The following is a 26,507-nucleotide window of genomic DNA, read 5'->3' on the forward strand; positions in this document are numbered from 1 at the left end:
TGTTCGGTACGACTTACAAACAATTCAATGCTACAAGACGCTTGAATTATGTTTACAAAGGCAAAAATAATGAAAATATGTAAACATGAAGCCATGCCACTATCCCAATCATCGTGAGGTGAATACTGTGGCGATTGACTTTGGTTATAATCCCGAGGTTGTCATTAGTCATCAGCTGCGAGGATGATTCATCCAGTCTTCAATCTGCAAACCGGACCACACTCTAAAATTTTCATCTCAACCCGCACCAGCTCAAGCATAGCACCAGGAACCTTGACCATAACGGCACAGGATTAAGCTCGGAAGGGAAGGATGCTCCTCAGGCAGTCAGAGCCAGCAGACGTGGACGGCTGCATCTCGGCAGCGGCCATGGGCTCACCCGGACATACCCAGGACGCCGCCCCGCGGACCGACCCGCTCGACGACGTGTTCGGCTCCGACGGCGACGATGTGTTTGAGGGCGACGATGAGCACATACGGATTGCCCGCGAGGCAAATCCAGCGGCGCAAAACCACCCGTCGGACATCCACCGGCTGCGGCAGGAGCACACGACGGCGGGCTACCGCGAGGGCATCACGGTGGCTAAGGGCACCAGCATCCAGGCCGGGTTCGACGAGGGATTCGGGCTGGGCGCGACGATCGGTTTGAAAGTCGGCTACCTGCTGGGCGTGCTGGAGGGCGTCGCCGCTGCGCTGAGCAGGGACCCCTCCCTCGCCGCGGCCCACGCCGAGGCGGGCAGGCTACTGGCGGAGGCGCGAGGGGAGCTGGACGTACAGGCTGTGTTCAGTCCAGATTACTGGGACTCGGACGGGACGTGGAAGTACGAGGTCGGGTCCCGGGGCGGCCAGGCGGATGACGACGAGGTCGTCTTCTCGCACGTGGCCGATGCCCACCCGCTCGTGAGGAGGTGGACTGCCACGGTCGAGGCGCAGATGCAGAGGTGGGGACTCGAGGAGCAGGTGCCTCTCCTGCAGCGCCGGGACGAGGAGGACACCGCTGCTGAGCCGGTGGCCAGGGTCAAAGCTGTGGCACCTTCTCAGCCCGATGCCAAAGTCGCGAATGACGCGCTGAGCTGGTGAGGTCTCAGTTCGAGGGGGCACATGTGCCAGAGACTTGCACAGTCAGAGACTACGTGAGGCATGGACGCTACACATGGTCCATGAAATCGGGCCCAGATGCTCTGTTGCACGGTACTTGCGCATCTGCCCGAAGCCGCCAGCAGGCAGTCATTACTGCCGGAGGGATACCGTACGATCATCATTACGAGCCGACTGTAGCGAAAGGGACATGTCACTCGTGGCGGCAGGTTCTTGTAAGTCAGACTCCCCCAGCATGTATGACTGCGCATGTCTCATTCCTCACCCAATAGCTAATGAAGCAGGCTTGCTGCAGGGCCGGGTTGCAACATCGGGGACAAACACGGCTCAGCAGCAGATGAGCGTCTCTCGGCTGGTGAATCGGATACGCGGAAGCCAATCTACGGGGGATGGCCGGCCTGTGCGGGTGGTGTCAATCGCCCAGAAGAGGCTCAATAATCTTTTTGGTGGGGCCATGCAGTCTTACGGCAACCATCAATCAGTAAAGCAGGCTGGGAGGCTGACGGCATAATCATAGAGTTGGTGTGACCTTCCGGATGCAGCAATCAGGTTTTCTGAAGTGAGGCGTGGTCAGGGACGAGGCTGGAGATTGTAGTCCAGCTGCCAGACTGACCGACTGACGACCACGTTGAGCTACAGACCAGCACATCTAGAAACCAGAGCCAATTCATTGTGAAGAGATACCGGGAACCATCCGAAAAAGAGATATTTTTGGGGAGAGTGGAAACTGGAGGACTGGGGCTGACTGAGCCACTTGGAAGTAAATCCTTCTCTTGGCAAGAACCAGTCGTGCCCTTGCTTGCACTGCACCTGCCTGCCTTGCAGGCCCGCCTTCCAAGGTTTCCACCCACACCACAACACACCATGGCAAACCACGAGGCAGCTGCTTTGTCTCTCGTCCCCTGTCGCTTCCGCTAGGCTACCACGCAGACCAGCCGAGTGCTACCGTGTGCTGACCGCATCCTTCCTTCTCTACCGTCCCAGGCTTTCCAGCTCTAGGCCATGGGTTCGCCGCCAATCCCGCCTTTTGGATTGCGCCACCGAGGTCACCTGAGTCAACTCTGGGCGTTGGGCAGGCGCACGAGAGGCCGGATCGCAACCGTTCCACCCCGCAGCGCCCGCGTTGGACCCAAAGTGCCGCCTCCACTAGCACAGGGCCGTTGGAGCGACTCGACTAGCACGATGAGCATGCACAGCTGGCTAGCCCTAGCCTTATGTGCTAGGTGGTCAGGCATGCTAGCCTGGCTCTGAGGGCTTGAGTGCCCGGATTGCCCCCCCCCCCTTCAGTCTCGCATTCGCACGCATGTGCCATAAATCGCTTCACATTCCAGTCCTGGAACCCACCGTATAAGGATCTCGAGGGCCCCACCACGGGAATCCAAGCTTAGGAATACCCTTATTACTCCCGCCCCACATCTGCATGCCAGCATCCGCATCCCTTCGCCCAAAGGAAACCTGATATATCACGGCACACCCAGAACTGCGCGAGCAAAAGTTCAGATTATAGACTCAAGCTGGCACCCGTCAGTCCGGTAGACATCGATCCCGCTCAACCAAACGTCCAAACCCCAGAACCCCACCATGGCTCCAACAGCCCAGAAACCACTTGTCGGCCACTTCGACTGGCCTGCAATGAACCCACCACGGAACTCCAGTACGCTTTCCAATTTCCCCACATCTCCCGAGGCCCTGCTGTTACTCTCCCGCCCCGACTAACATGCGTCGCTGCAGGCCGTCTGCACCACTCCCACTCTCATTATGAGAGCCCCTTCCAGCAGTTCGACATGAGGCCCGGCGTGCTCCAATCCACAGCAGACTTCCTGTCCCAGCAGCTCGCAGACCTCGGCGCCGACCTGGCCCGGCAGCCACTGCTCCTGAAGGTGTTTCTGGTCGCGTGCGGCGCCGCCATCCTGGGACTGGCGCTGTTTCTCGCCTGCGCCAGGAGGCGCCTGGAGAAGCAGCAGCAGCGCCTGCACGAGTGCCGACGCCACTTTTACGAGGACGGCGACGACCAAGATTTCCCCGTATGCGAAAAGGCTCTCGGGCCCTGAAACGCGTCGAGAATTCGGATTGAGGGCGGCAGGGAGTCACGCGCAAGGGGCTAGCCTCAAACCCGCCGTGCCGCCGTTTCACGTTTCTCAGCACTCGCCATGAGAGAGCCCTCCCGGCCCTGTTTTGTTTCAACCTCGGCTGCTTCTCATGGCGGGGGTTGATACGATAGCCTTGTGATACTGTTTTGCCATGCATGATGGCAGCCAACCGAATGGTATCTCAATACGGGACCGATGCACGAAATAACCCTGCATCTATTTGCCCCCACTGGCGAGCCACCGAGGGGGTCGATACCTTAGACAGACCGCTCCGGTGAGCATCAAGGCCCATAGTGTCGCCGAATTTTCCACCTTGAGCTGGAAGAAGGACGCCTCCGGAGCCCCGCGGCAATGCAACCAGCCATACACCGGCTCGACTCCTGCAACTTATTGCCCAATAACGGCTCATTCGTTCGGTGGGCCACCGACGCGCTGTGAAGAGTGTCTCGGGACATCAAGTCGTCGATCGAGTACCACTGTCGCATATTCTACCGGACATCTTTGGACCCGCCATACATACACTGCCGAATTATTATAGCACAACGAGCGCGAATCAACCAAGTCGACGATACTATGAGACCCATATGAGAGGTATGAGGAGACAGTATATTGATACCCCCGGGTGCAGCCCGGTCTTCAGCATGACGTATTAGCACCTAGGAACCCCCATCCAGGAGTTGCGAGGGCAAGGTGAAAGAAACCGATCGCGCGGACAAGGAATTTTGTATATGTACAAATGTTCCTCTTCACGCAAAGCTCTGGTGTATTGGACTCAAGGAGGTCATGTTGGCGGCGACTGAGGCTGCCCAAGCATTATGCACATGAAATTAAGATAATTTAAATGTGATACCAATAGAGACCTTTGGGACATAGTGCCATCCGTAATGTCTTCCTTACTTCTCACACCTGTTTACGCCGTGGTGAATCGACATGGGTTCTCCGCTGGAGTCGGCCAGGGATGAAGACTGAAAGCCCCAGTCTGCCTTGTTTGAATCATCACGACCAGAGATCCATCCGAGCCCATCACTAGCCTCACCTTTAAAGACGCAAAAACACCATGGCTGTCCGCCTCAAGGACGCAGGATTCTCATTAATCATGGGTTATTAACACCCCCTCAAGCTATTAGAAACGCCGTGCCATTCCAAGAACCCGTTTTAACCGAATTTCTTCTCAAACTTCTTGAACATCCCAGTAACCCCCCTCTCAAGCCTGCCAGCGTTCTCCTCCAGCCGCCCCCTCGGCTCCTTCTTGGGCTTGTACCTGGCCGCCGCCTCGCCCTCGGTCGGCCGGTACGCCTGCTGGTGGATGTTGTACTCGTTGGGGCCGTGGCCGCCGCCCTGCTGCGTCGCGTACGTGTAGTTGGAGAAGCCGCCGGGCGGGGGCGGCGGCGGCGGGAGACTGGGGCTTGTCACCGCTGGCGGCGTCGGCGTGCTGTGCTGGCCGGGTATCACACCCGGCGTCGACTGGTGGTGCTGCAGCTGCGGCGGCGCCTGCGGCTGCTGCTGGGGTGCGAAGCCCGGGCTGCCCGGGAACTGCGCGCCGTACGGGCTCTGCAGCGCGGGCGAGGGCATGCCGTGGACGGGCATCGTGGCGGCGCGCGCCAGGCCCGGGTGGCCACCACTCCCGAAGCCCTGCGGCGGCATCCCGGGGCTCTGGACCGGCGGGCCCGGGAAGCTCGGGGCGCCGGGGACGGCGCTGAACTGCGGAGGGGGGATGCCCGGGCTTAGGGGGCTCATGTGGGACGGCATCCCGGACACGAGGCCCGGGGAGAAGGGCGTGCCGGCGTCCTGGGCGAGGCGGGCCTGCAGGGGGTTCAGGTCGCCGTCCTCCGGCGGCGGGGTCTTCTCGCGGTGGCGGATCTGCTCTGGCGCCGCGGGGGCGGCTGGGTTGTAGGCCATGGGGACGAAGCTGGCCGGCGACTTGGCGGAGTTGGAGTCGTGATCGTCGTCGGCGGTCACGGCGGACAGTGGCGGGGGAGCAAAGGAGGGGATGTTGCCGTTGCTGTTGCTGTCTCTGCCGTTGGTCTGAGGGGGAGGGGGCGGTATCTTTGAGTCCGAGTAGATGGCGGCATTCTCCAGCTTCTGGACGAGAGGGTTCACATCAACCGAGTGCTGCTGCTCGTTTCGTGGTGGTGGACCGGGCTCATCCTGCACATCGACCTGGTTCGGTGGCAGAACTCGCCTGATGCCATTGACAAAAGACAGGGCGTCGTTCTGGGTCCAGAAGTAGATGTCGAGGGAGTGGAGCTTGTAGTGGTATTTGTTCTGGTTGTGAGGGTCGTACGTCGGCAGGTGCCACTCTTCATGACCTTCGACCTCGCCGACTTCCAGGTTTACCATGCAGTGTTGCCTGTAAGAGTAGGTGACATGGACTTTATCCAAGACTGGCGGTTATAAGAGTTGATAATCAGCTGGGCCAATCTCATTCCACTTGGCTCAGAGGCCGGGGCCGGGTCATCACTCACAGCCGTCAAAGGCATCCTGGTCGTCCGTGCCGACATGATTTGCAACCTCTATGCGCGCCCTCCTCTCATTTGCATTCTCGAACAGGTAGACATATGAGCCCTTGTCGAAGCGGTGGTGTGGGGGTGAGTCGGTGGGCGGGCCGTAAAAGTAATGGACGTCGCCAAATCTGTGGGTGAGCAAGCATTGTCAGCTATGCTGGGCACAACAATGAACGCCCCTTCATTTGCCTGTCGAACCGTGGATTGACACCTTTCTTTTGCACGTACAGCGTAGCCACATTCTCTTCTCCCAGCCGAAGAGCCATTGTCTGGAGGGGTCGAGAGCACCGCAGGAGCTCCCCGTCAGAGGGATAATAGATCGCCAATGGCAAAAGGAAGGAGAGCGCAACGCGCGAGATCAGGAGTAATTCCAAGCTTTTGTTGTTCGCTTAAACCACAACTAACGCAACAGTAACAGCAAAAGGCATAGAAATAGCAATCGAGAGAACCTTCGCGACTGAAGGAAAGAGTGCGAAGAAAAGAGAAAAAAGATACGCAGACCTCGCCCACAGCTTTAAGAGCGACGCACTCAGCTGTTCGGGACGTCACCTCGGGCGGTCCACCTGCGGGACAGGGACGCAGACATGCAAGCACTAGCGGGCATGTGCAACTCCAAACCTTCAAATCAACGTCCGTCTCACCTCTCGTCTATCACGACGATCCCGGTACAGACGTCTGCAGGATGCACGAGACTGGCCGCTGGTGAGGGTGTTGGGCGCTTAGCAGTGCTCGTCTCTGGGTGGCATCGCCTGGTGGTTGGCCAATGGCTGGGTGAGTTTGGAGGTGAGCGGGCAGAGAGTGGGGTTGACGGGAGCCAGAAGCAGGGCAGGGGTTGGCTCCAGACTCTTGGGTGTCTGGGTACCTAGGTACTTGCTGAAGCTATCCGTGGTGGTCTGTGCGTCGCGGGCTCCCGAAATTTTGGAGACGATCATTGCACTTGGATGCTGGCGTTGATGGTGTATCGCTGGTGACATCGCGACATTTGCCCTCCTACGACCTGGTGAAGAGATTACCTCTCCGACGACAAGACCACCTCAATACCAAGCGGCACCGCATAGCATCCGGTTACCCACCGACGCAGCCCGCCGCATACCCTCACCACCCATCTCGCAAACCTCGTACACCCTCCAGCGACGGGCCGAACGATCCCATCACGAGCTCAACAAGAGGGGCCTCTCCTGCAGCAGAGCGCTCCCTCTTCCCAGACACCACACATCACACACACATCACACACACACACACACACACACACACACACACACACACACACACACAGCCACTCACCGGCACGATGGGCATCCTCAACATAACAAACGCCTGCGCGCACCTGCAAAACGCCTCCCGGGCGCGGCTAGGCCTGACCTCCCTCCCCAACACAAAATACAACCTCCTCTTCGCCCTGGCGCTGCACCGGTCCGGCCTGGTATCAAGCGTGACGCGCGCGGGCCCCACCCCGCCGCCGCCCGAGCAGCTCCTGACCTTCGAGACCGAGCCCGTGACGTCGCGGAACGTGGCCACGCGGCGCCTGTGGCTCGGGCTCAAGTACATCGGCGACGAGCCCGTGATGCGCAACCTCAAGTCCATCAGCAAGCCCAAGCGGCCCATCACGTTGAAGCTTCCGGGCTTGCGCCGCGTCGCGAGGGGGTTCGAGAGCGGCTACATCGACGGGCTGAAGATGGGCGAGTGCATGTTCGTCGCCACCGACAAGGGCGTGCTGGAGATCAGGGAGGCGATGGAGAAGCAGATTGGCGGGCTGATGCTGGCGCGTGTGTCTCCGTACTGAGGTAGGCCCAAGGGGGATATGAGACGGAGAGAGGATGAAGAATAAGGAGGAGAGAAATAAGGAGGGAAAAGCAGGAACGGGTGACAGCAAGGGCTTGGGTCCAAAAAGCGCGCCATTGCGGATAGGCGAGGGCGACACCGGCGAGAGCATACTCCGGGACTCGGCCAATCGTCAGATCAAGATTCTCTCGAATCGAGAACTCGACGGGCGAGTGCCTGTACGAGGAGGCCATGATCGAATAAGATGGGCTGGCTTGGTTGCGGAGAGCAGCCGTCATTGTAACATACTCTCCAATATGAGGACAAAATCGAACCATTCACCCAGGAGACTGACCGGTTCAAAAGGAAAATGTGCGCCAGTTTGGACTGTACTGGTTACAGCCGAGTCGAAATCACCAGCAGATGCCCATGTGACAACATGTAAGAGGCCACGCCTCACTACGCTGGAGAAGAATACGCAGTCCACGAGGTGCGGGGCAAATAAGGAGAATGGAGTCGAAGAACGGCAAGGGTATATCCATTTGTGCTCATATCTCGAGTTCTATTGTGCTTTTCCCTGTTGCTCCTTGAGGTATCATATGAAACAAACCCATCGCTTCCCTAACGTCATGATATCCATGCAGTATGAACATCGAGAATAGAACAACATCGAATTCATTGACAAGACTCATCCGCTCTCACCACTCCTCCTGTTCAGGCTCAGCTCCCTTGTCTGCTGGCTGGCTGACTGCCTCTGTCTCCTTGTGGGCGCCATTGGCCAAAGGTTCAGCTGTTTTCTCCTCCTCCAGCTCCTCTGCTATCGTAGCCTCACGCTCAGGGGTCTTGGGGGTTTCCTGAACATTCTCCGCAATAGACATCTTCTCGATGACTGTCGCAATATCTCTGTCCGCAGAAGATTCCTTCTTGGTTCTCTCAGGGCTTGGGGCCGCGGAGGTTGTCGCAGAAGTTGTCTTAGATACCGGCCTCTTCGTTGTGGCAGACTTTGCACTGGCCGATTTCTTGGGTGCTGCTGCTGGTCTTCTCGGAGGGGTGACGGGCACCTTCTCGTTTACCTTGGAGGCGCTCGACTGGGTGGGTCGCATCATTCTTGCTAAGAAGCCCTCGTCGACCTTGGCGTCCTTCTTCACGACCGGGTGGTCTTTGGCAGGCAACTTGGGTGGAGGTCCAATGCTGGGCCGTTGCCTGCTGGCTGCGGAAGACGACCTCCCGAGCGCCTTGGAACGGCTTACGGAGCGGGCCGAGTTCTCGTGAGAGGATGGAGGAGCGCTGCCAGAAGTTCTGGTCCTGGATCCAGAGGCAGTGGTGTGGGTAGTAAGGCTAGGAGGTAGCTTGACAGGGCGTGTTGGTGACTTGGGCCTGGGCTTGACGAAGCCCCCAGGAGAGGCGCTGACCGGTGCTGCTTTCTTTTCGGTGTTTGGCTTCACAGCCTTTGGTGTCGTTGGCGGGTGAGACGCCGTGTTGGTAGGCTTGCTCGCAGGCTTTGGTTGCGGTGCTGGGTCGGGAGACTTCAAAGCTTCTTTGCTTGTCACTTTGCTGGAGGGTGCCGCCGCCGCTGGTACTGCTGCTGGTGCCGGTGCCGGTGCTCCTGCTGATCGTCCCAGCCGTCCTGGTCCTGCTGCTTCTGCCGCTCTCGGTGCCCCTGCTGCTTCTGCTTTTGCTGGTCCTGCCGACGCTGCTGGTATGCTTTTCACCGGTGTCTGCACAGCCTTCGCGCCATTTGTTTTGTTCGTATCATCACTTGCTGGTGCTGCTGACGCTGCTGGGGTGGATTTTGCCGGCGTCCCTACAGCCTTGGCGCTGTTTGTTTTGTTCACGTCGTCGCCTGCTGGTACTGCCGGTCCCGCTGACGTTGCTGGTGTGGGTTTTGCCGGTGTCCCTACTGCCTTCGCGCCATTCGTTTTGTTCGTATCATCACTTGCTGGTGCTGCTGACGCTGCTGGGGTGGATTTTGCCGGTGTCCCTACAGCCTTCGCGCTGTTTGTTTTGTTCGCGTCCACGACTGCTGGCACTGGCGCTGGCGCTGGCTCTGGTGCTGCTGGCTCTTGGTCACCAACACCTTGACTCTTCCGAGCTTGAATGCCATAATCAGACTTCCTCGCGCGGGGATCTTCTTTAATCTGCGGGGACTCGGCAAGCCCTTTTGGCGGACCGCTTCCGGCAAGGGCGGCGACTTCCCTGACGGGCTCTGGCTGGCTGGTAGTTGCGGAAGAGACATTTGGACCGGTGTTGTCCATCTGGACTGAAGACGCAGCTTCGGTCGTTTCGGTGTCACCACTGAGCTTCCTCCCAGATATACTGGATGCCGAGGCCTCGCTTGGGTTCCGTTGTTGTAGGCCTATGCGGCCGTCCTTCTCGATTGCCACGAAGCTTGTGCGGACCTTGGAAAGGGGACGAGGCGACTCGGTGCCGGCTAGGACAGAGAAATCGAGTTAGCAGTGGGTTGGTGGACCAGGTACGCAGAAACTAGAAAGACCATGCTCTAGCAGATTGCTGTTGTTGCAGAGGCTCTTGGGTGCAGAGTGTTTGGTGGTAATGGTAGGGGGCAGAGCGCAAAGGATAGATGGAGACGAGAGCAATTGAGAGGGGTGAAACAAACAGGCAGATTCATTTGTACTCGAAGACACACCAGGTGATCGCCCTCGCTCGGGCGGACTATCCTGAGTTTTGTTCTCGAACATGGCCCGGAGGTTCCTAACACTCATCTTGGCGGTTTGTCTGGGGCAAGAATGGCTCGAACGCGGCCGGTATTGGGTGGTCGTGGGCGTAGAGTCAGGTAGGTTGTAGGGAAGGAGCAAGGGCAGGGAGCTCTTCCTCGTGCTGGGGTTGCTGGGGGGGCTGTCTGTTGTGAGGCGAGAGAAGGGCCTTAGGGAGGAAGGCGTGAGCTGGCCTCGGCCGTTGCGAAGCTGTCGTGGGTTCCTGCCTGGGTAGGCTATGGTGGTTGTCAGGGAAGGGCTGACCTTGGTCGGTCTTAAGGGCTGTTTGGAGGGCGGCCGCCGGGGTTTATCAAACCAGCCTGGATCCCTGGCCCCTTTTTCTGCGACGCGGGAGCGGGAGCTCCTGACGCTAGGCGAACGCGTCTGGACTCAGCACAGAGTCAAGAGAGGTGGATGTGCAGCTATAGCGTGTATCCGACGATTGGCGGGGGCTTGCCGCTGCGCCGATCGTCCGTATCGATACTCAGGGTAGTAGACAGACAGACTGTGGCAGTGTTGACCAGACCACAACCACGTTCAAAGACCAGAGTTGAGACAGTTCGGTATGATATAATGTGATGGGCTGAGTAGGTATAAGCTGTGGCAAAGATGTGGACAGACAGTCTGATATGGCCCTCGACGGGTTATTGTCTGATTTGAATGTGGCTGCCCCAGCGCAGACGTATGAGGCAAATAACAGGAGGGGAGTCGCAGGGCCCACTCGACCGACAGGGCTCGTAGGGCTCGTTTGGGATATAGCAAGAAACATTCACCATCTTGCTCATCTCATTATTGTTATTACCACCAATTGCCAGCCTGAGACCCTCAGTCTGAGTCTGAGTCTGACTCTTGGTGCCCAGCTTCCCTTGCCCCCATCGACCTCGGCCGCGGGTGGCCTCGGGACGGTGCGAGGTGGATAAAAATAATTGTGGCGCATTTGCTGCTCCCACCGTCCAGGACAAGTGACTGATGTGCTGTGCTGCGCTCGTCGTGATGCACACCGCAATTGAGGGCCACCCGTTGGACTTCTCACTCGGTGGACCGTGTTTGTACGTACGTAATGTACAACAAGCAGTGTGATGGTGCCGAAAAGGGAAGGGCTGGTTTAAATTAGAAGTGTTTTGAGAAGGGGGCCTGGGTGGGCTGCCTCATTTGGCCCCCCTCAAGGTCTTTCGAGTGGGCGGGCTGGCCATCTTCGTGGCCAGACGTGTGCTCTACCCAGATTTAAAAAGTGTCTTGTCGTAGACGAGCTGATGAGACAAAGTTGTGATGTAGGTTCAGATTTGGGTTTTCCAATAGTTGTGCATGGTAATCCCGTTGGAGCTTGAACGTTTCAAATCGAGCTTTGTGCCTCTGTATGCAGGTCTGGGCATGGTGAGACGACAGGGGACAGGCATGACCCAAGGATCAAGATTGACCATGTGTGCCGAAATGGGCTTGTGCTAATATCCCCTCGGTCAGAACGAAAGTGCAAGGAGGCTTTCAACTCATAGTCTCGGTCCAGCTGACTGATCTTATTACTTGGTAGAGGCCTGAGCCTCGCCATTGATATACTAGTAGTCCACACCATCACAGCGTTGCCGTCGACGGTCTAGTTGCGTCTGTGCGACCTGCCAACCAGCCCGCTGGGAAGGATGCAGCAAATGTGATCTTTCGAGAATGCAGGATTTATTGACAGGGCCAAGCCGTTCCTTCGGTCACACCAGCTACACAAGCACATGCGACTTCGGCTGTGACGGACCTCCAGCAAGCAGGAGGGGATATTGTATACATATGGACATGGATGTGGTTAATACAGATGATGAAGCTTGGTGCTCAGCGTGCAGCTGCTCAGTTGGAAGCAAACCCTCCAGCCCAAACAGGCAGGGGTGGTCAAATGATCCCACCGGACCCTGAACTGGGCTGAGCCAAGCTCCGACCCCGGACTCGCTCGGCCCCACGTCGCTGAGATCTTCAGAAGCTCTGGGGAAGCACGCGTGAAATGGCCGTCATGGCAAGCTTTTTCCAGCAGCCTCACAACTTCTGTCCAGCTCCACGAGCCAATTGATCCCAATATGGCTGCCAGAACCCTCAGGATCGGTATGGAAGTCCCCAGAGCACCAGAGCACCAATATTCTCCCAGTTGAGGCACCCAAAGAACACCGTCCACTGACACGCTCGCGCCTCTTCACGCAGGCCTTATTCCCGGCGATGGCATCGGCAAGGAGGTCATCCCCGCCGGCCGCCGGCTGCTCGAGGCCCTGCCCGCCTCGCTGGGCCTCAAGTTCTCCTTTGTCGACCTGGACGCCGGCTTCGAGACGTTTGAGAGGACGGGCACGGCGCTGCCGCAGCGGACCGTCGACACGCTGAAGGCCGAGTGCGACGGCGCGCTGTTCGGCGCCGTGCAGTCGCCGTCCAAGGCCGTCAAGGGCTACTCGTCGCCCATCGTGGCCCTGCGCAAGAAGCTCGACCTGTACGCCAACGTGCGGCCCGTCAAGGGCGTCGCCACCAGCCTCTTCAGCCAGCCCGCCGTCGACATGGTCATCGTGCGCGAGAACACCGAGGACCTCTACGTCAAGGAGGAGACCACCACCCAGGGCGGCCCCGGCGGCCGCCCCGTCGCCGAGGCCATCAAGCGCATCTCGGGCCGCGCCTCGTACCGCATCGCCGCCATGGCCGGCCAGATCGCCCAGCGCCGCCAGAAGATGCGCGACGCGGGCGCCTCCAGCATCCACACCTCCCCGCTCGTCACCGTCGTCCACAAGTCCAACGTCCTCTCCCAGACCGACGGCCTCTTCCGCACCACCGCCCGCGAGGCCCTGGCCGAGACCACGCCCGCAATCCGCGTCGAGGAGCAGATCGTCGACTCCATGGCCCTCAAGCTGGTCCAGCAGCCCGAGTACTACGACGTCATCGTCGCCCCCAACCTGTACGGCGACATCCTGTCCGACCAGGGCGCGGGCCTGCTCGGCTCTCTCGGCCTGATCCCCAGCGCAAACGTCGGCGAGGGCTTCGCCATCGGCGAGCCCGTCCACGGCAGCGCCCCGGACATTGTCGGCCAGAACAAGGCGAACCCCATCGCCACCCTGCGCAGCGTCGGCGTCATGCTCGAGTTCATGGACCTCGAGCAGGCCGCCGCCAGCATCTACGCAGCCGTCGACGCCACCCTCGCCGCTGGAATCGTCACCCCTGACCTGGGCGGCAAGAACACCACCACCGAGGTTCTCGAGGACGTCCTGAAGCGTCTGTAAGCCGTCGGACGTATATGTAGATCGCAGTCTCTTTACTGCTGACGGTGTAAAAGGGGAATAGGCATAGATAAAATGGATACCAAGACATGAAGCCACTACTTAAGTTGCATTGTTTGATTAATGTAGAGAACCAAACCATACAAGTTCCAGCACTCGAGAGAGGATAGTTTGTATTTCCTTTTGGCGCAAGCAGTCTTACCAGTCTATGCAACGCTTGTATGAGAACAGCGGCCGTCTTTGGTGTCTGCCAGCCCTCGCTCCTCCTGGTCAGGATTCTAAACCATGCCAGAATGAAGTACAGATGCGCACCCATCTAGATGTTTGGGCACACATGTCTGATATATAGTACACTTCCACCAGATCACGAACATACCCGGTATCGTCTATATTGTAGTACGTCTCTTGAGCAGGCCGCCTTTGGTGGCCATGTCGAATCCACAGCACGACTTAGGCTGTGCCTCTTTGCCACCATGTGTCATCTCTATTTCGCGAATCTCTCCTTCTCATACTTGGCAATGAGCTCCTTCCTGTAAGTTGAGGTCATTAGCATCCATTCGGTCAAATTTATGCCGTGTTATGAGGGGTTAACTTACTGCAACTGCGGCGGTGCCGCCGCGTAGTGGCTGAACTCCATGCTGAACTCGCCCTTGCCCTGCGTGGAGGCGCGGAGGTGCGAGCTGAAGCCGAACATGGCGTTGAGCGAGCAGTCGGCGATGAGGGTGAAGTCCTCCGGGCCGATCTCGGTGTCGACGATGGTGCCGCGCTTGTTCATGAGCATGATGATGTTGCCCTGGAACTCGTTGGGCGCCGTGATGGTCGTCTTCATCAGCGGCTCGAGCACCGTGCCGCCGGCGTCCTTGAACGCCTTGCGGAACGCAGACTGCGTCGCCATCTGGAAGGCGTAGTCGGACGAGTCCGTCACGTGCGTCGCGCCGTCGTTGACCACCAGCTTGGCGCCGATCACCTTGTGGCCCAGCAGCGGGCCCTCCTCGCATCCCATCTCGAAACCCTTGCCGCACGCCGCCAGGAACTTGTCCGGGATCGTGCCGCCCACCACCTGCGTCTCGAAGTGGTTCTTCTCAGGGTCCTCCTCGAACGGCTCCAACCAACCCATGACGCGCGCAAAGTCGCCGGGACCGCCAGTCTGCTTCTTGAGAAGGTAGTCAAAGTCGGCACGGCGGGTGATGGTCTCGCGGTAGGCCACACGGGGCTGACCGGTCTCGCACTCGACCTTGTATTCGCGGCGGAGACGCTCGACGTAGACCTCAAGGTGCAGTTCGCCCATACCGGAGATGATGGTCTCCTCGGACTCATCGTCGACCGTCAGGCGGAAGGTGGGGTCCTCGCGCTGGAAACGGTTCATGGCCTTGGAGAAGGAATCGGCGTCGCTGCTCCGCTTGGGCTTGATAGACAGGGACATGACGGCCTCGGGGACGTACATGGAGCTCATGGTGTAGGGGAGGTTGCCATCGGTGAAGGTGTCGCCGGACGCGCAGTCGACGCCGAACACGGCGCAGATCTCACCGGCACCGATCTCGCTGACGTCCTCCATGTCGTTGGAGTGCATGCGCACAATACGGGGAATACGGACCTTCTTGTTGGTGCGGGAGTTGAACAGGTAGCTGCCCTTCTTGAGCTGACCCTGGTAGACACGGATGTAGGTGAGCTGGCCGTAGGGGTTCTCCTCGAGCTTGAAGGCGAGACCGACGAAGGGGAGGGCGTTGTACGGGACCAGAGCTGTCGGCTTCTCCTTCTGGGAGCGGTCGAGGGCCATGTTCTGCACGTCGGAGGGGTTCGGCAGGAAGTCACAGATGGCGTCGAGCATCGGCTGGATAGACTTGTCACCAAGAGCGGTACCCATCAAGACGGGAGTGAACTTCAGGGCGATGGTGGATCGGCGAATGGCTGCTTTGATTTGCTCAGGGGTAGGCTCCTTTTCGTCCAGGAACATCTCGGCCATCTCGTCGTCGACGTCGGCAAGCTTCTCGATAAGCTCCTGGCGCTTCTGCTGGGCGAGTTCCTTGAGATCCTCGGGGATCTGGTCGGAGATCTTGAGCTGAACACCTCGGTGGCCGTCGTTTCGGATGGAGCGCATGTGGATCAAGTCCACGACACCCTCGAATTCCTTCTCGGAGCCGATTGGGATCTGAACAGCGGCAGCGGGGAACCTAAGCTTGGAGTTGATCTGCTCAACCGCCTTGAAGGGGTTGGCACCCATACGATCCATCTTGTTGACGAAGCTAATCCGGGGGACATTGTACCGTTTCATCTGCCTGTCGACGGTGATGGTCTGACTCTGCACGCCACTGACGGCGCAGAGAATCATACAGGCGCCGTCAAGAACTCGCAGGGCTCGCTCGACCTGGTGAAGTCGACGTGGCCAGGGGTGTCAATCAGGTTGATGTGATAGGTTTCCATTTTTCCGTTTTCCTTTTTGTCCCAGTCGCAGAAGGTCGCGGCGGATTGGATGGTGATTCCTCGCTCGCGTTCCAGTTCCATAGAGTCCATCTTTGCGCCGACGCTGTCTCGACCTCGAACCTCGTGGATCGCCTTGATTCGGCCGGTGTAGAAGAGGACTCGTTCGGTGCATGTTGTTTTACCGCTGTCGATGTGTGCCTGTAATTGTCAGCTCTGGCCGCAGTAGAGCAGACGACAAGCCTGGAGGGAGGGAACGCTTACTGCAATACCAATATTTCGAACCATAGAAAGACGCTTGGTCTCTTCGGGACTCATGCGCGCCTTGACAACTTCGGGGGACAGGTTGGCTGCTTCCTTGGCGGCCTTGAGACTGTTTGTTTGTAAAGCATGATTGTCAGCGGGACTGCCATCATTGGTTACAATGTTCGCATAAAAAGACGTACGCTTCTTGGGCAGCGTTCAGGGCGGCGCCTCGCTTGGAAGACTGGCTAAAGCTCCTCGCGCCATCGATCTGGACGGGCTGCTGCCACTGTCGCGGCGCATCAGAGCTCGCTCTACAGCTCCAGCTCAGATTCAAGAGCTTGGCACCGGGGCTCGAGCTTAGGATGCGACCGTCACCAAGGACGGCCACGGCTCTTGAGGCCCTCATCTTCACAGATTCATGGGGGATGTGACCTAAGGAAGGACTGGGGCGAGAGAGAAGCGTGGCGCGTATCCCATGTGCCTGTAGTGATTCGAATATTTTTTTGGGACCCCCGGCAGGCAACCCCAACCCCGGCCGCTCGCCGCTTATCGATCCGCCCCATCGGTCCCGGCTCGGTGATTTTCACACATCCACATACCCGCGTGCCGGCGCTATACCAAGCCCCACCCCATCAAGCATGCTTCATATACTGCAAATCTTGCATCAGGACATCTCCCGAATGCTTACATTCGGATATGGTGTAATGGTTAACATCGGTGACTCTCACTCACCAGCTCGGGGTTCGATTCCCCGTATCCGAGATACATAGGGACCATTGGTCCCCCAGCTTTTCTCTTTATTTTTGAGATATTATTTCCAAGCTCGATAACAATCTACTTATGCTGGCAACGTTCTTTGAAAGCCCCAATCGAAGTATTGGTGGCACTGTGGCGGATGTCGAGGGCTTGAGCAACTCCGTGTATCCGAGCTGAGCTGGGCCGGGCTGCCTACCATCACTTTTGCACTCATCTTCCTTATACTTGTGTTCACCGGTATTTCAGGACTTTTCCCATCGCGAGTCGTCTGTCCTGCGTCAACGACTGTAGAAGCGATGAATGACTGAAACTTATAAGTAGACTCCCCTACATCGCTGAACCAATCCTAGGCCGTCCACTCACGGAGGCTACTATGGATTGCGAAGTATCGACCTATGCACCAACGAAAGCTAAATAAGAAATCTGCAGAATTTTGCATCAAGCTTGACATTTTCCAATTTGTTGCTACAAGGAGTGGCCCCAACCTCCCAGTTTAAGCCGTGAAAATTACTAGCAGCCAAGCTAGAGACTTCCGGTAAATGCCCTTGTATGCCCTTGCCATTCCCACTCCCATCTAATCGCTTCTTTGCTGGTATGATCATTGTATATAAACTAGCTGGATTAATTAGACCAAGCATTGGTGTCTTTGTTTATGTCAATATTGTCAGTGCCACCGTCTACTACTGGTTAAAAAAGTCCTCAGCCTGAGGTGATTGGTGATGATTGGTGATGCCGATCATAAGGTCGTCTCTGGATTGTAGCCGCCAAGGACTCGCCCATTGAGGGGGAGCCTGTTCAACTTCTCCACTTCCAACATAACAAGTGTTGTGGACGAGGATTCCGCCGCTTGAGCGGAAATGAGCTCGGGAGAATAATAGCCGAGCCAGTTGCAACATAAACATCGTTATAAGAGTGCCGGCTCTTTTCTTGCGCCTGAGGGGTGGGAATTGTAGGGATTCAGCAACGGAGTTGTCAGACTACCCATGATGTTGCATTCCGCGCTCAACCTATCCGAGCTGGCCGTTTGGGGCCTTTTGATAACATCACGCGCTAGGGCCCAGGCGACGCCATGGGAGCCCTATATCCTGAGCCCCTCTTCGCGTACGGTGCGGCCGGTCAACGCGTCGGTCCAGGGCGAGCATCATGAGGTGTCATCCGGTGCGGAAGGATATGTGTTGTCCCTCGACATGGGGGCGCAAGCCAGCCTAGACTTCGGCGTCGAGGTCGGCGGGCTCGTCACTCTAAATATCGAGACACTGGCGGACGGGTCCGAGGGCTCTCAGCTGTCTCTGGCATTTGCCGAGTCTCCTGCACACGCTGGGCCGATATCAGACGATGCGACGGGTTCCATAGCTTCACAAGACTGGGACAGGGAGCTCAACGTAACTGTTGACGCCGGAGATGTGGTGACTTACACGATGCCGCAGGAAAGGTTCCGAGGGGGGTTTCGATTCATGACGATTGTTGCAAAGGCACCAGTTACCATATCCAACATCACCTGCGCAATTGGCTTCTCACCGTCACAGGCCGACCTGCGGGACTACTCTGGCTACTTTTCCGCGCCCGGCCACGACCTTCTGTCCAGGATCTGGTATGCGGCAGCCTATACGGCGCAGACCAACATAGGGCCCGTGGACACGGGACGTCACCTACCGCAGGTCGAGCACGGTTGGGCATACAACTCCAGCACCGGGGTCGCCGGACCAGTCCTGATGGACGGGGCAAAGCGGGATCGCGCGGTGTGGCCCGGTGACCACGGCATCTCGGGCCAAACGGCCTTCCTCGCGTTCGGCGACGTCGGGCTTGAGGCATTCAACAACTCCCTCGAGACCATGTTCTACTACCAAAACGCAAGCGGCAGGTTCCCTTACGCCGGGCCATCGACGCGGTCTTTCAACTCGGGCAAGGAGAGCGACACTTACCACGCGTGGAACCTCATCGCGATCTACCATTATGCCGTCTTTACCGGCGACGAAGCGTGGGTGGAAAGGCATTGGGACAACATCACCAACGCCGTAGGATACATTCTCAACGGCATCGACGGCAGTGTCGGCCTGCATAAGCAAGTTGGGGCAAACGACTGGGGCCGACAGGGCACAGGTGACTTCAATAGTGCTCTAAATGCACTTGACTATCAGGCTCTAGTTTCGATTGCGTCCCTCGCCGAGGCTTTGAACAGGTCAGACGAAGCGGAAGCATGGGAATCTGCCGCAGAAGGCATCAAGGAGGCGTTCAATGAACACCTCTGGGATGCCGACGCATCACTCTACAACGACAACACAACGACATCCCTCCACCCCCAGGACGGCAACGCCATGGCCCTGTTCTTCAACCTAACACGGGACACCACGCAGGCCAAGGCCCTGAGCAAAGCCCTCGAAACCAACTGGAACAGCTTCGGCCCCGTGACGCCGGAGCTGCCCGACGTCATCTCCCCGTTCATCTCGGGCGTCGAGGTCCTGGGCCACTTCGCGGCGGGCGAGCCGGACCGCGCCCTGGAGCTCACCGAGCGCCTGTGGGGCTACCTGCTCGACTCGCCCGAGATGACGGGCAGCACCCTCGCCGAGGGCCTGGCGGCCAATGGCAGCCTGTACTACCGGGGCGCGTCCGGGTACAACTACGACGCGGCGTACACCAGCATGAGCCACAGCTGGTCCACGGGGCCGCTGGTCGCGCTCACCACGAAGCTCGCGGGCCTCGAGCTCTCCGGCTGGTTCAGGTGGACGTTTGCGCCGCAGCCGGGCGGCGGGGTGCAGCAGGTGCAGAGTGGTTTCAGGAGCCCCTTTGGGCAGTTTGATGTGAGCTGGAGGTTGGAGGATGGTGGCTTCAGTGCCAATGTGTCGGTTCCCGCGACAACGGTAGGTGAGGTCGTTCTTCCATGGGAATGCGAGGCAGTAAGACTTGATGGCCAAGATTGGACCGGTCCATTTGTGGATAAGATTGGGGTATTTGTATTAGAGGCGACTGGTTGCGACCTGGATGGTCAAAAATAGTGTGCGTATGTTGAATAATACTCGAGTCGTATGACTTTTCGGCAGGACTTGCACTGTCCTCGCTGCGTAAGAAAATACTTCAACGCAGTTTTTGCCTTGATCCCAAGTCATATCTTGGACCGATCTGGGGAGCCTTCGACGCCCAGATAGCATAACTTGAAAGACACGGTAATGTAGTCATATTGGAGTACACTGCTCACATGCAGCTCGTGATGCAGCACGGGCCGGAGTCAGACATGTATGGCCCTTTTGGGGACGTCACACACTCACACTTACACATGCAGAACCTATGCAATGGGATTGCAGTACGAGTGAACAACGCGGAACGCTCTCCCGGTACTGATTCTACCAACCAACTGTTAGGAGCCTACCTAGGTATTTAGGCAGGCAGGTAAACAGGTACTGTGTGCCCCTATAGCTGGACTGACACCATTGTTATGCTAGGCTTTAATTCAGGGGTTGGATCAACTAGCTCAGAACAGCCAAGCAGCGGCCCTTAGCAGTACGACAAGCTTACAGGGGGTGAGGATCACCCGCGGAACAGACATGATGTGAACACGATGTGTGCTGATAGTATCTGCGCACGCTGCGACACTCATCAGTCTCTTTCTTGACAAGCGCAATTTGATGTACCGTTGTGATTGAATTGCACATACAACGAGGATCTGAACTTTTCTCCATGAATATTCTGTACTGTATGTCTCATGCAACCCCCTAGCTGCCTCGAAACAGCAGCAGCTGGCGGTAAGCCACAGACCGAAAACGGCTAGCCAAACAGCCAGCACTCGTATATCAGCGCAGGAGCAGGCAGCAGCCCGCCATAGTAGTAGGGGGATGCTAGTACACCATCCGTCAACAGCGGACATCGCTCAGGCTGCAGACACGCTGCCTAGCCAGTCGAAGGTGAGAACCACGAGAAACATGCACAGACAGAACAGGATAAAAACTCGACGTCCTCTCACTAGATCCAGATCAATTCTGTATAGAGCACTGATCATTCGTCCTCTTTGGAACGCCACAAACAACCACAGATCTTACACGGTTGAATAAGAAGACAATGTTCTCCCTCGACAATGTGCACGACGGCGAGGTCGTTTATCAGCGCTGTGTCCTCGTCACCGGACGATGTGAAGCCAGCCAGAAGCGCGGTGCCCATGTGCGCATCGAGACCAAAGATGATGCAGGTGCTGATCTATTCCCTGAGCAGCAATGGCCAATGTGCCTTGGCTGGTTCAAGGCGCTGCTCATCTTGACTCCAGGAGAAAATATCGTCACCATCACATCTGGACAGGATGGCTCTCACAAAAAGAGTGTAAGCCGAGCCAGCCAGGCCACTTTGCAAGCCCGAAGATAGGAATATTAACAACATGCCAGTTCCGTCTGCAATATGTCCCACTTCTCCAGGCGCCACCCTTGCATCTGGCCATCATGGTAGCCAAAGACTCACCATTGGCGATTGATTGTCCGCCACGCAAGTACAGTGGCCTCTCAAGTGCCCATTCCAGCCTTGAAGCCGCCATCGCCAAGCTCCGCGTTACCGCATACATGTGGCAGGCCCTGACAGCCGAAGAGCTGCGCAAGAACGGTCTCGGTCGACGATCGTTCCGCCTGGAGGAAGAATGGGCCGCTGACAGCCTGAGCCACTCCTTTTCACACGATTTGAGAATGCAGTCCACCGCCAAGATCCACTTGATCCGAGCAGACAAGACTGTTGCTGAGCTTCGCGATGCGCAGGTTGCCCAGCAGAATTCCGGTGGGAGGCGCAGAGACGATCTGCACAAGATTTTCAGCGAAGCGCTGTTGGCACACGGGGGACCATTTGTCTCCGAGGCAAGGCCGGTCGTCGCCGGCCTGGTCTTAGACTCGCACTACGACGCGGAGAGCAAGTTGATTCTCGCCCATGCAGCTCTGGGTGCACACAATCCCAACGGCCTCTCCCTTGGCATATTCGGCAGCCACCTGACGTACTCGTGGCCGCGGTTCATGGAGGAGGTTCCCGACTGTCTGCTGGACGAAGCAGCACCCGGCGACCGGGTCGGAAACGACAATGGCGAGTGCGTCTCCATGTGGGAAGCCTGCTCCGTTGGCCAGGGGGCGTTCCTGCACGAGGTCGGCCACGCGTTCTCGGCGCCGCATACATCAGGCATCATGGCCAGGGGCTACCCTAAGAATTGGCCCAAATGCTTCCTGGCAAAGACCGCATATTGCACGCATACCAGGACCGAGGGTATCGAGCCCGTCACGCCGTCCACGGAGAACGACTGCCGGTGGGACATCCGCGATCTGCTTCGCTTCGTGAACCTGCCGCACTTCAGACAGCCTTCAGATTCACCGCGGGACGACAAGCCTCCCAGCTTCGAGGTGCGCGACGACGAGGAATTCAGTCGCGTTGTCATCACCTGCGAGGCAGGAATCGCGCAGGTGCTGATCGATGGGAAGGTCGAAGCTGGCGCCACTCTAGCTAGTCCCCAGACGTCCCTCCAGTTCACGCTGGACGAGCTCGAGACCCGCTTCGACCTGCTCAAGCCGCTCGAGATCGAGGTGCTGGCCATGAACGGCAAGCACCAGACGGCCGACCTGTCCCGGCTGTTCTCCAACAAGTCGTCGATCCGCGTGCCGGGGACCAGCATCCGGCTGCAGAAGCAGAGCGTCAGCAGCGGCGAGCCGCAGAAGGACGACTGGCAGTGGGCCGTGATGCTGAAGAAGCGCGGCCGCCAGGACGAGCTCGTGCCCGCGCACAAGATCGACCTCAGGGTCGGCTGTGGGCTCGACGGCGCGGTGGTGTACTACAAGGACGGCACGCGGGTGCCTTGTGGCCCGCGCGGAAAGAATGGGAACGATCCCGGGATGGGTGGCCACCAGGCGCGCAAGATTGCGATTCCGAAGCGTGTGGATGTCGTCAAGGTCGCTGTGACGAAGGGAAGTGGCTGGGGCTTACAGGGTTTGAGAATGTGGCTGTCTAATGGCAAGGCTATGGGAGCCTTGAACAAGGACTATGACGGGACTGTCGAAACTCTTGGTAAGTTTGCTGCCTTCGCACCACAATTGACGTGCGTTCCATTATCGTTCGCTGTTATTTTCCAGCTAGTCACGTGCAAATACGCCTTTACTACGATCAGCTTCACTAACACGGAAAAACCAGTTCCGGGACCCAACCAGAAGATTATTGGATTCTATGGCACAAGTGGCCAATACGGAATGTGCAACGAGTTCGGCATCGTGACAGGTCCAGCAGATCAGCAAATCCCCGACATAGTCTACGACATGCCAGAGCTACAGAACAACCCTGATGGTGGTTCTCGACGGCCGACCAAGCGGCGACGCATTGTAAGTACTCGGGCCAACCCTGCATACTATGGTATGCCTTAGCAAATGAGAATGCGCGCTGTCGCTAATTTCCTTTTTCGTGTCGTAGGATCAACACCAGTCCGATACTGAGGATGACGAGACGGAGACGTCCGAGGATGAGGACGAGGGATATGATCACGAGATCGAAGATGAGGACGAGGATGAATGAGGATCTCATCGCTCTACACGATTCGTCATCTTGTTGCCTGTTTCGACAAGACTTCTTTTTCCGGCGTTGTCTTCTGATATCTAGTGTTAACTCGGCGCGGGTGAAGAACGTCGCCACTCCATTCATAATAATTACTTAAGAAGATGTGGACAAGACTGTGTTGCGAAATATACAAAGTCCAGAAAAATTAGACCCTGGACAGCCGGACAGCCTCTGCGACATCGGTCGCAATGACTATGGTTGAAAATGTCACCCATGCCTTTTCAGCTTTTGTGCTTCCGATTACCGTTCCAGCCTGGTCCAGGAATTTAGCCTTCATTTGATCGGCTGGAAATGGATTCTCGTAACTGCCAATCGTGTGCTCGACGTGTACATCTAGTGTTGTACCGTCTGCGAAAGTGGCAGACACAGATGCCTCATGCTCCTCGACAGTGTCGTCACTGGTGACGTGGACTTTCCGCCGCAGCTCGATAACGGTCGGGTTTTGGGCGACATCGTCCAGAAACTGTGAAGAGGTTGCCTCTCCGTAAAGCAGCAATAACTGCCGCGTGATAGATGCTGAACTTTTGACTCAAGCCCAGTCGCCGGTTCCGGGTTGTCGGTCAGAAATAGCACCCTTGAATGGGTTCGAGCCGTCACATTCGTGATGGATGATGTATCAAGATCCTGCTCGAGTGCCTGTTCGCGGAGCTGTATCCAGCCGTCAATCGCGGTGTGGATGATTCGATCACAAGGAAACGGCTTGAATGTGTTCCTTGCAGTTTCCCACACCTCACCCAAGGTGTCGAATTCTGCAGTGATGTTCTCTCGCGTGCTGACGACGTGAGTCCAACCTCTTTCGGCCTCAAGACCGTCCAAAGGAGCGCTGAAACCACTTTTTGCAAGCAAGCCTGCCATCAAGCCATTTTGTGCCGCCCTCCCGACGTGGAAAGGCTTAGTGTCCGTTCCGAAGAAGTCATGCATGCCGGTTACTTGAACAGATGCAATGCTAATAGCTTTCTGTAGCTCCTCAACTTCGAGCTCAAGTAATTTGCTGACTGCAACAGCAGCGCCAATAGAACCAACTGTACTAACGATGTCTTTTGATCATCAAGTTAGTCAACCTTTCACGATGTTGAGACTTGAGACTGAAGGGGTCTTCTTACGGCACCCTACATTGTAATGTTCCGGGTAAACAGAAATGCCCAACTTGCACTCTGCTTCCACACCAGCTACAAATGCCGTCAGAAACTCCGGCCCAGAAACGGAACCCTGCCACTCCGCCACCGCAAGAAGAGCAGACAACACTGGCCCCGACGGGTGGATTGGATTGTCTCGGTGGGTATCATCGTAGTCGTCAGCATGGGACGCAATGCCATTGATCAGCGCAGCCGTCTGCGCGTCGACGACGACACCGGTGCCGAGGATGGTCGAATTGCCGTTGTCCGAGACAAATGGCGCGATTGCGCTGTGGGCCAGGCCTGGTGCTGGCTGAAGCCACCCGCCGATTGCGCATCCTGCCCAATTGTAGATGCTCTTGGCAGCAATGTCATGAAAATTTGACGGGATGTTGTTGTATTGAAGAGCAAGTGCCCATGTCGCCAGGGTCTTGGTTGCCATGTTGAGCTGAAGTTGGGTACGAGGAAAAGACGCCGGAGAGCAGTGATTGAAACTGTGTTTGTGAAGTAGGAGACCGGGCGAATTGGGAACAGCTACTCACCGAAACGACTTTCTTTCCTGGCAGGACTACTGTATAACTAGGTAAATACTGTATCCAATCCCATGTTTTTGACTGTCAATGATACCCAGGGGAGTAAATGGAGCACAACCCCGACGGGAACCTTCCGCGGATTGGAGACATGCTAATCGCAATTATCTTAACAGAATGGGATTTTGGAAAATCGTGAAATATAATTGGACCATCTAGCAGGTCACTGATGTTTCTGGCTACTGAGCCTTTTCGATCTTCGATCCAGTATACAAGCGCGGCCTGTGTCCACGACCACGGCGCTGGGGCCTTGTTGCTGTACATCGGTCGGTAGTGAGCATCACCACAGATGAGATGCTCCTTGTTCCCTAATAGCCAACTGTTGGTAATAGAAACCTGCATCGAGTGTGGTCGCATCGAAAAAAGAGGCAACACGCTGTAGGAGGCGGGTAGACTCCGCGGAGTAAGCCCTCGGCGGATCCTGTGCAGATGCTGGGGCCAGAAGATTGTTCTCGATGGCTGATTCTTCTATTTACTGGATATTGCAAATCCGCATTTTCATTTTGATGGCTCTGAAACTTGGATACATCGTTATAAAGTGATCGTCAATTACACTGGCTTTACACATTGAAACGGCTTTTTGTTCTGCCCCCTGCTTCTAACCCCAACCTTTTACAGCTCTTGCGAGGAGCAGAGTCAGCGTACGCCCACCCAGCTTCTACAATACGCCCACCCAGCTTCCAGCGTTGGCCCACCCAGTACAAAGAAAATTAGCTGCATCCGCACTAAAATGCAAGTACTGCGAGGTTCCCAACAAGCCAGGGTAGCTATTTTCCAATTTAAGCAATACTTTAAAAATACAAGCTTAAAAAGCCTAAAGGGCCCCAGAGCGCCCAGAGGGCCCCAGAGCCCCCAGAGCCCCCAGAGCCCCCAGAGCGCCCAGAGGGCCCCAGAGCGCCCAGAGGGCCCCAGAGCGCCGCGAGGGCCCAAAGGGCCGCGAGGAAGCAGAGGGCCGCAAGGGCGCAGAGGGCGCAGAGGGCGTAGAGGGCCGCAGAGGGCGCAAAAGGCGCAGAGGGCGTAAAGGGCCGCAGAGAGCGCAGAGGGCCGCAGAGGACGCAAAGGGCCGCAAAGGGCATAAAGGGCAAAAGTAACTTTTAAGTTGCAAATAAAGGGGTAGCTATAAGACCCCTTTAAGGTAGCTATGAAACCCCTTTGGGATAGCTATAGCTATGCTTTATTAATAACCCCGCAATACCAATATTTTATAGCATAAAGAGAGAGAAGTTAATAAATGCTAGGGCCATAGGCCCTAACAGTGCTATAAGGGCACCGCTAAGTAACTTATAATCTATCCTATATTAATGGGGATATTAAAGCATTATTAGCAGGTGCAGGGAATTACGTAAGAAATGGTACCGCGCTAAATTCTAGCTAGCTATAAAAAGCTAGCTTTTACGCTTATTTTAAATATTTTTTTAAGAAATTAACTCTTTTCT

The 26,507-nt window shown here is 56.9% G+C and overlaps 10 protein-coding genes across 10 annotated transcripts; 6 read left to right on the forward strand and 4 right to left on the reverse strand.

The window, feature by feature from the left end:
- Nucleotides 1-369: 369 nt before the first annotated feature.
- Nucleotides 370-1,080, forward strand: INS49_002977 (uncharacterized protein; the record flags this gene model as incomplete). Its single annotated transcript, XM_043163777.1, has 1 exon — nt 370-1,080. One exon carries the CDS (start codon nt 370-372, stop codon nt 1,078-1,080), a length of 711 nt encoding a protein of 236 aa, XP_043032283.1.
- Nucleotides 1,081-2,679: 1,599 nt separating this feature from the next.
- Nucleotides 2,680-3,149, forward strand: INS49_002978 (uncharacterized protein; the record flags this gene model as incomplete). The annotated part of the gene is made up of 2 exons (XM_043163778.1): nt 2,680-2,752; nt 2,830-3,149. 2 exons carry the CDS (start codon nt 2,680-2,682, stop codon nt 3,147-3,149), a joined length of 393 nt encoding a protein of 130 aa, XP_043032284.1.
- Nucleotides 3,150-4,343: 1,194 nt separating this feature from the next.
- INS49_002979 (uncharacterized protein) lies at nt 4,344-5,958 on the reverse strand (the record flags this gene model as incomplete). Its single annotated transcript, XM_043163779.1, has 3 exons — nt 4,344-5,572; nt 5,654-5,820; nt 5,921-5,958. 3 exons carry the CDS (start codon nt 5,956-5,958, stop codon nt 4,344-4,346), a joined length of 1,434 nt encoding a protein of 477 aa, XP_043032285.1.
- Nucleotides 5,959-6,983: 1,025 nt separating this feature from the next.
- INS49_002980 (uncharacterized protein) lies at nt 6,984-7,475 on the forward strand (the record flags this gene model as incomplete). Its single annotated transcript, XM_043163780.1, has 1 exon — nt 6,984-7,475. The coding sequence occupies one exon, from the start codon at nt 6,984-6,986 to the stop codon at nt 7,473-7,475; it is 492 nt and encodes a 163-aa protein (XP_043032286.1).
- A 676-nt stretch (nt 7,476-8,151) lies between these two features.
- On the reverse strand, nt 8,152-10,176 carry INS49_002981 (uncharacterized protein; the record flags this gene model as incomplete). The annotated part of the gene is made up of 2 exons (XM_043163781.1): nt 8,152-9,884; nt 10,101-10,176. 2 exons carry the CDS (start codon nt 10,174-10,176, stop codon nt 8,152-8,154), a joined length of 1,809 nt encoding a protein of 602 aa, XP_043032287.1.
- A 2,045-nt stretch (nt 10,177-12,221) lies between these two features.
- On the forward strand, nt 12,222-13,397 carry INS49_002982 (uncharacterized protein; the record flags this gene model as incomplete). Its single annotated transcript, XM_043163782.1, has 2 exons — nt 12,222-12,246; nt 12,343-13,397. 2 exons carry the CDS (start codon nt 12,222-12,224, stop codon nt 13,395-13,397), a joined length of 1,080 nt encoding a protein of 359 aa, XP_043032288.1.
- Nucleotides 13,398-13,878: 481 nt separating this feature from the next.
- On the reverse strand, nt 13,879-16,835 carry INS49_002983 (uncharacterized protein; the record flags this gene model as incomplete). Its single annotated transcript, XM_043163783.1, has 6 exons — nt 13,879-13,924; nt 13,991-15,666; nt 15,726-16,013; nt 16,077-16,185; nt 16,259-16,344; nt 16,791-16,835. The coding sequence occupies 6 exons, from the start codon at nt 16,833-16,835 to the stop codon at nt 13,879-13,881; spliced, it is 2,250 nt and encodes a 749-aa protein (XP_043032289.1).
- Nucleotides 16,836-17,800: 965 nt separating this feature from the next.
- Nucleotides 17,801-19,807, forward strand: INS49_002984 (uncharacterized protein; the record flags this gene model as incomplete). Its single annotated transcript, XM_043163784.1, has 1 exon — nt 17,801-19,807. The coding sequence occupies one exon, from the start codon at nt 17,801-17,803 to the stop codon at nt 19,805-19,807; it is 2,007 nt and encodes a 668-aa protein (XP_043032290.1).
- A 1,057-nt stretch (nt 19,808-20,864) lies between these two features.
- Nucleotides 20,865-23,324, forward strand: INS49_002985 (uncharacterized protein; the record flags this gene model as incomplete). The annotated part of the gene is made up of 4 exons (XM_043163785.1): nt 20,865-21,119; nt 21,182-22,826; nt 22,950-23,134; nt 23,223-23,324. The coding sequence occupies 4 exons, from the start codon at nt 20,865-20,867 to the stop codon at nt 23,322-23,324; spliced, it is 2,187 nt and encodes a 728-aa protein (XP_043032291.1).
- A 187-nt stretch (nt 23,325-23,511) lies between these two features.
- Nucleotides 23,512-24,923, reverse strand: INS49_002986 (uncharacterized protein; the record flags this gene model as incomplete). The annotated part of the gene is made up of 3 exons (XM_043163786.1): nt 23,512-23,829; nt 24,249-24,403; nt 24,470-24,923. The coding sequence occupies 3 exons, from the start codon at nt 24,921-24,923 to the stop codon at nt 23,512-23,514; spliced, it is 927 nt and encodes a 308-aa protein (XP_043032292.1).
- Nucleotides 24,924-26,507: the final 1,584 nt, after the last annotated feature.

This window comes from Diaporthe citri (genome assembly GCF_014595645.1).
Source record: "Diaporthe citri strain NFHF-8-4 chromosome Unknown scaffold_1, whole genome shotgun sequence".
Lineage (NCBI taxonomy): Eukaryota > Fungi > Ascomycota > Sordariomycetes > Diaporthales > Diaporthaceae > Diaporthe > Diaporthe citri.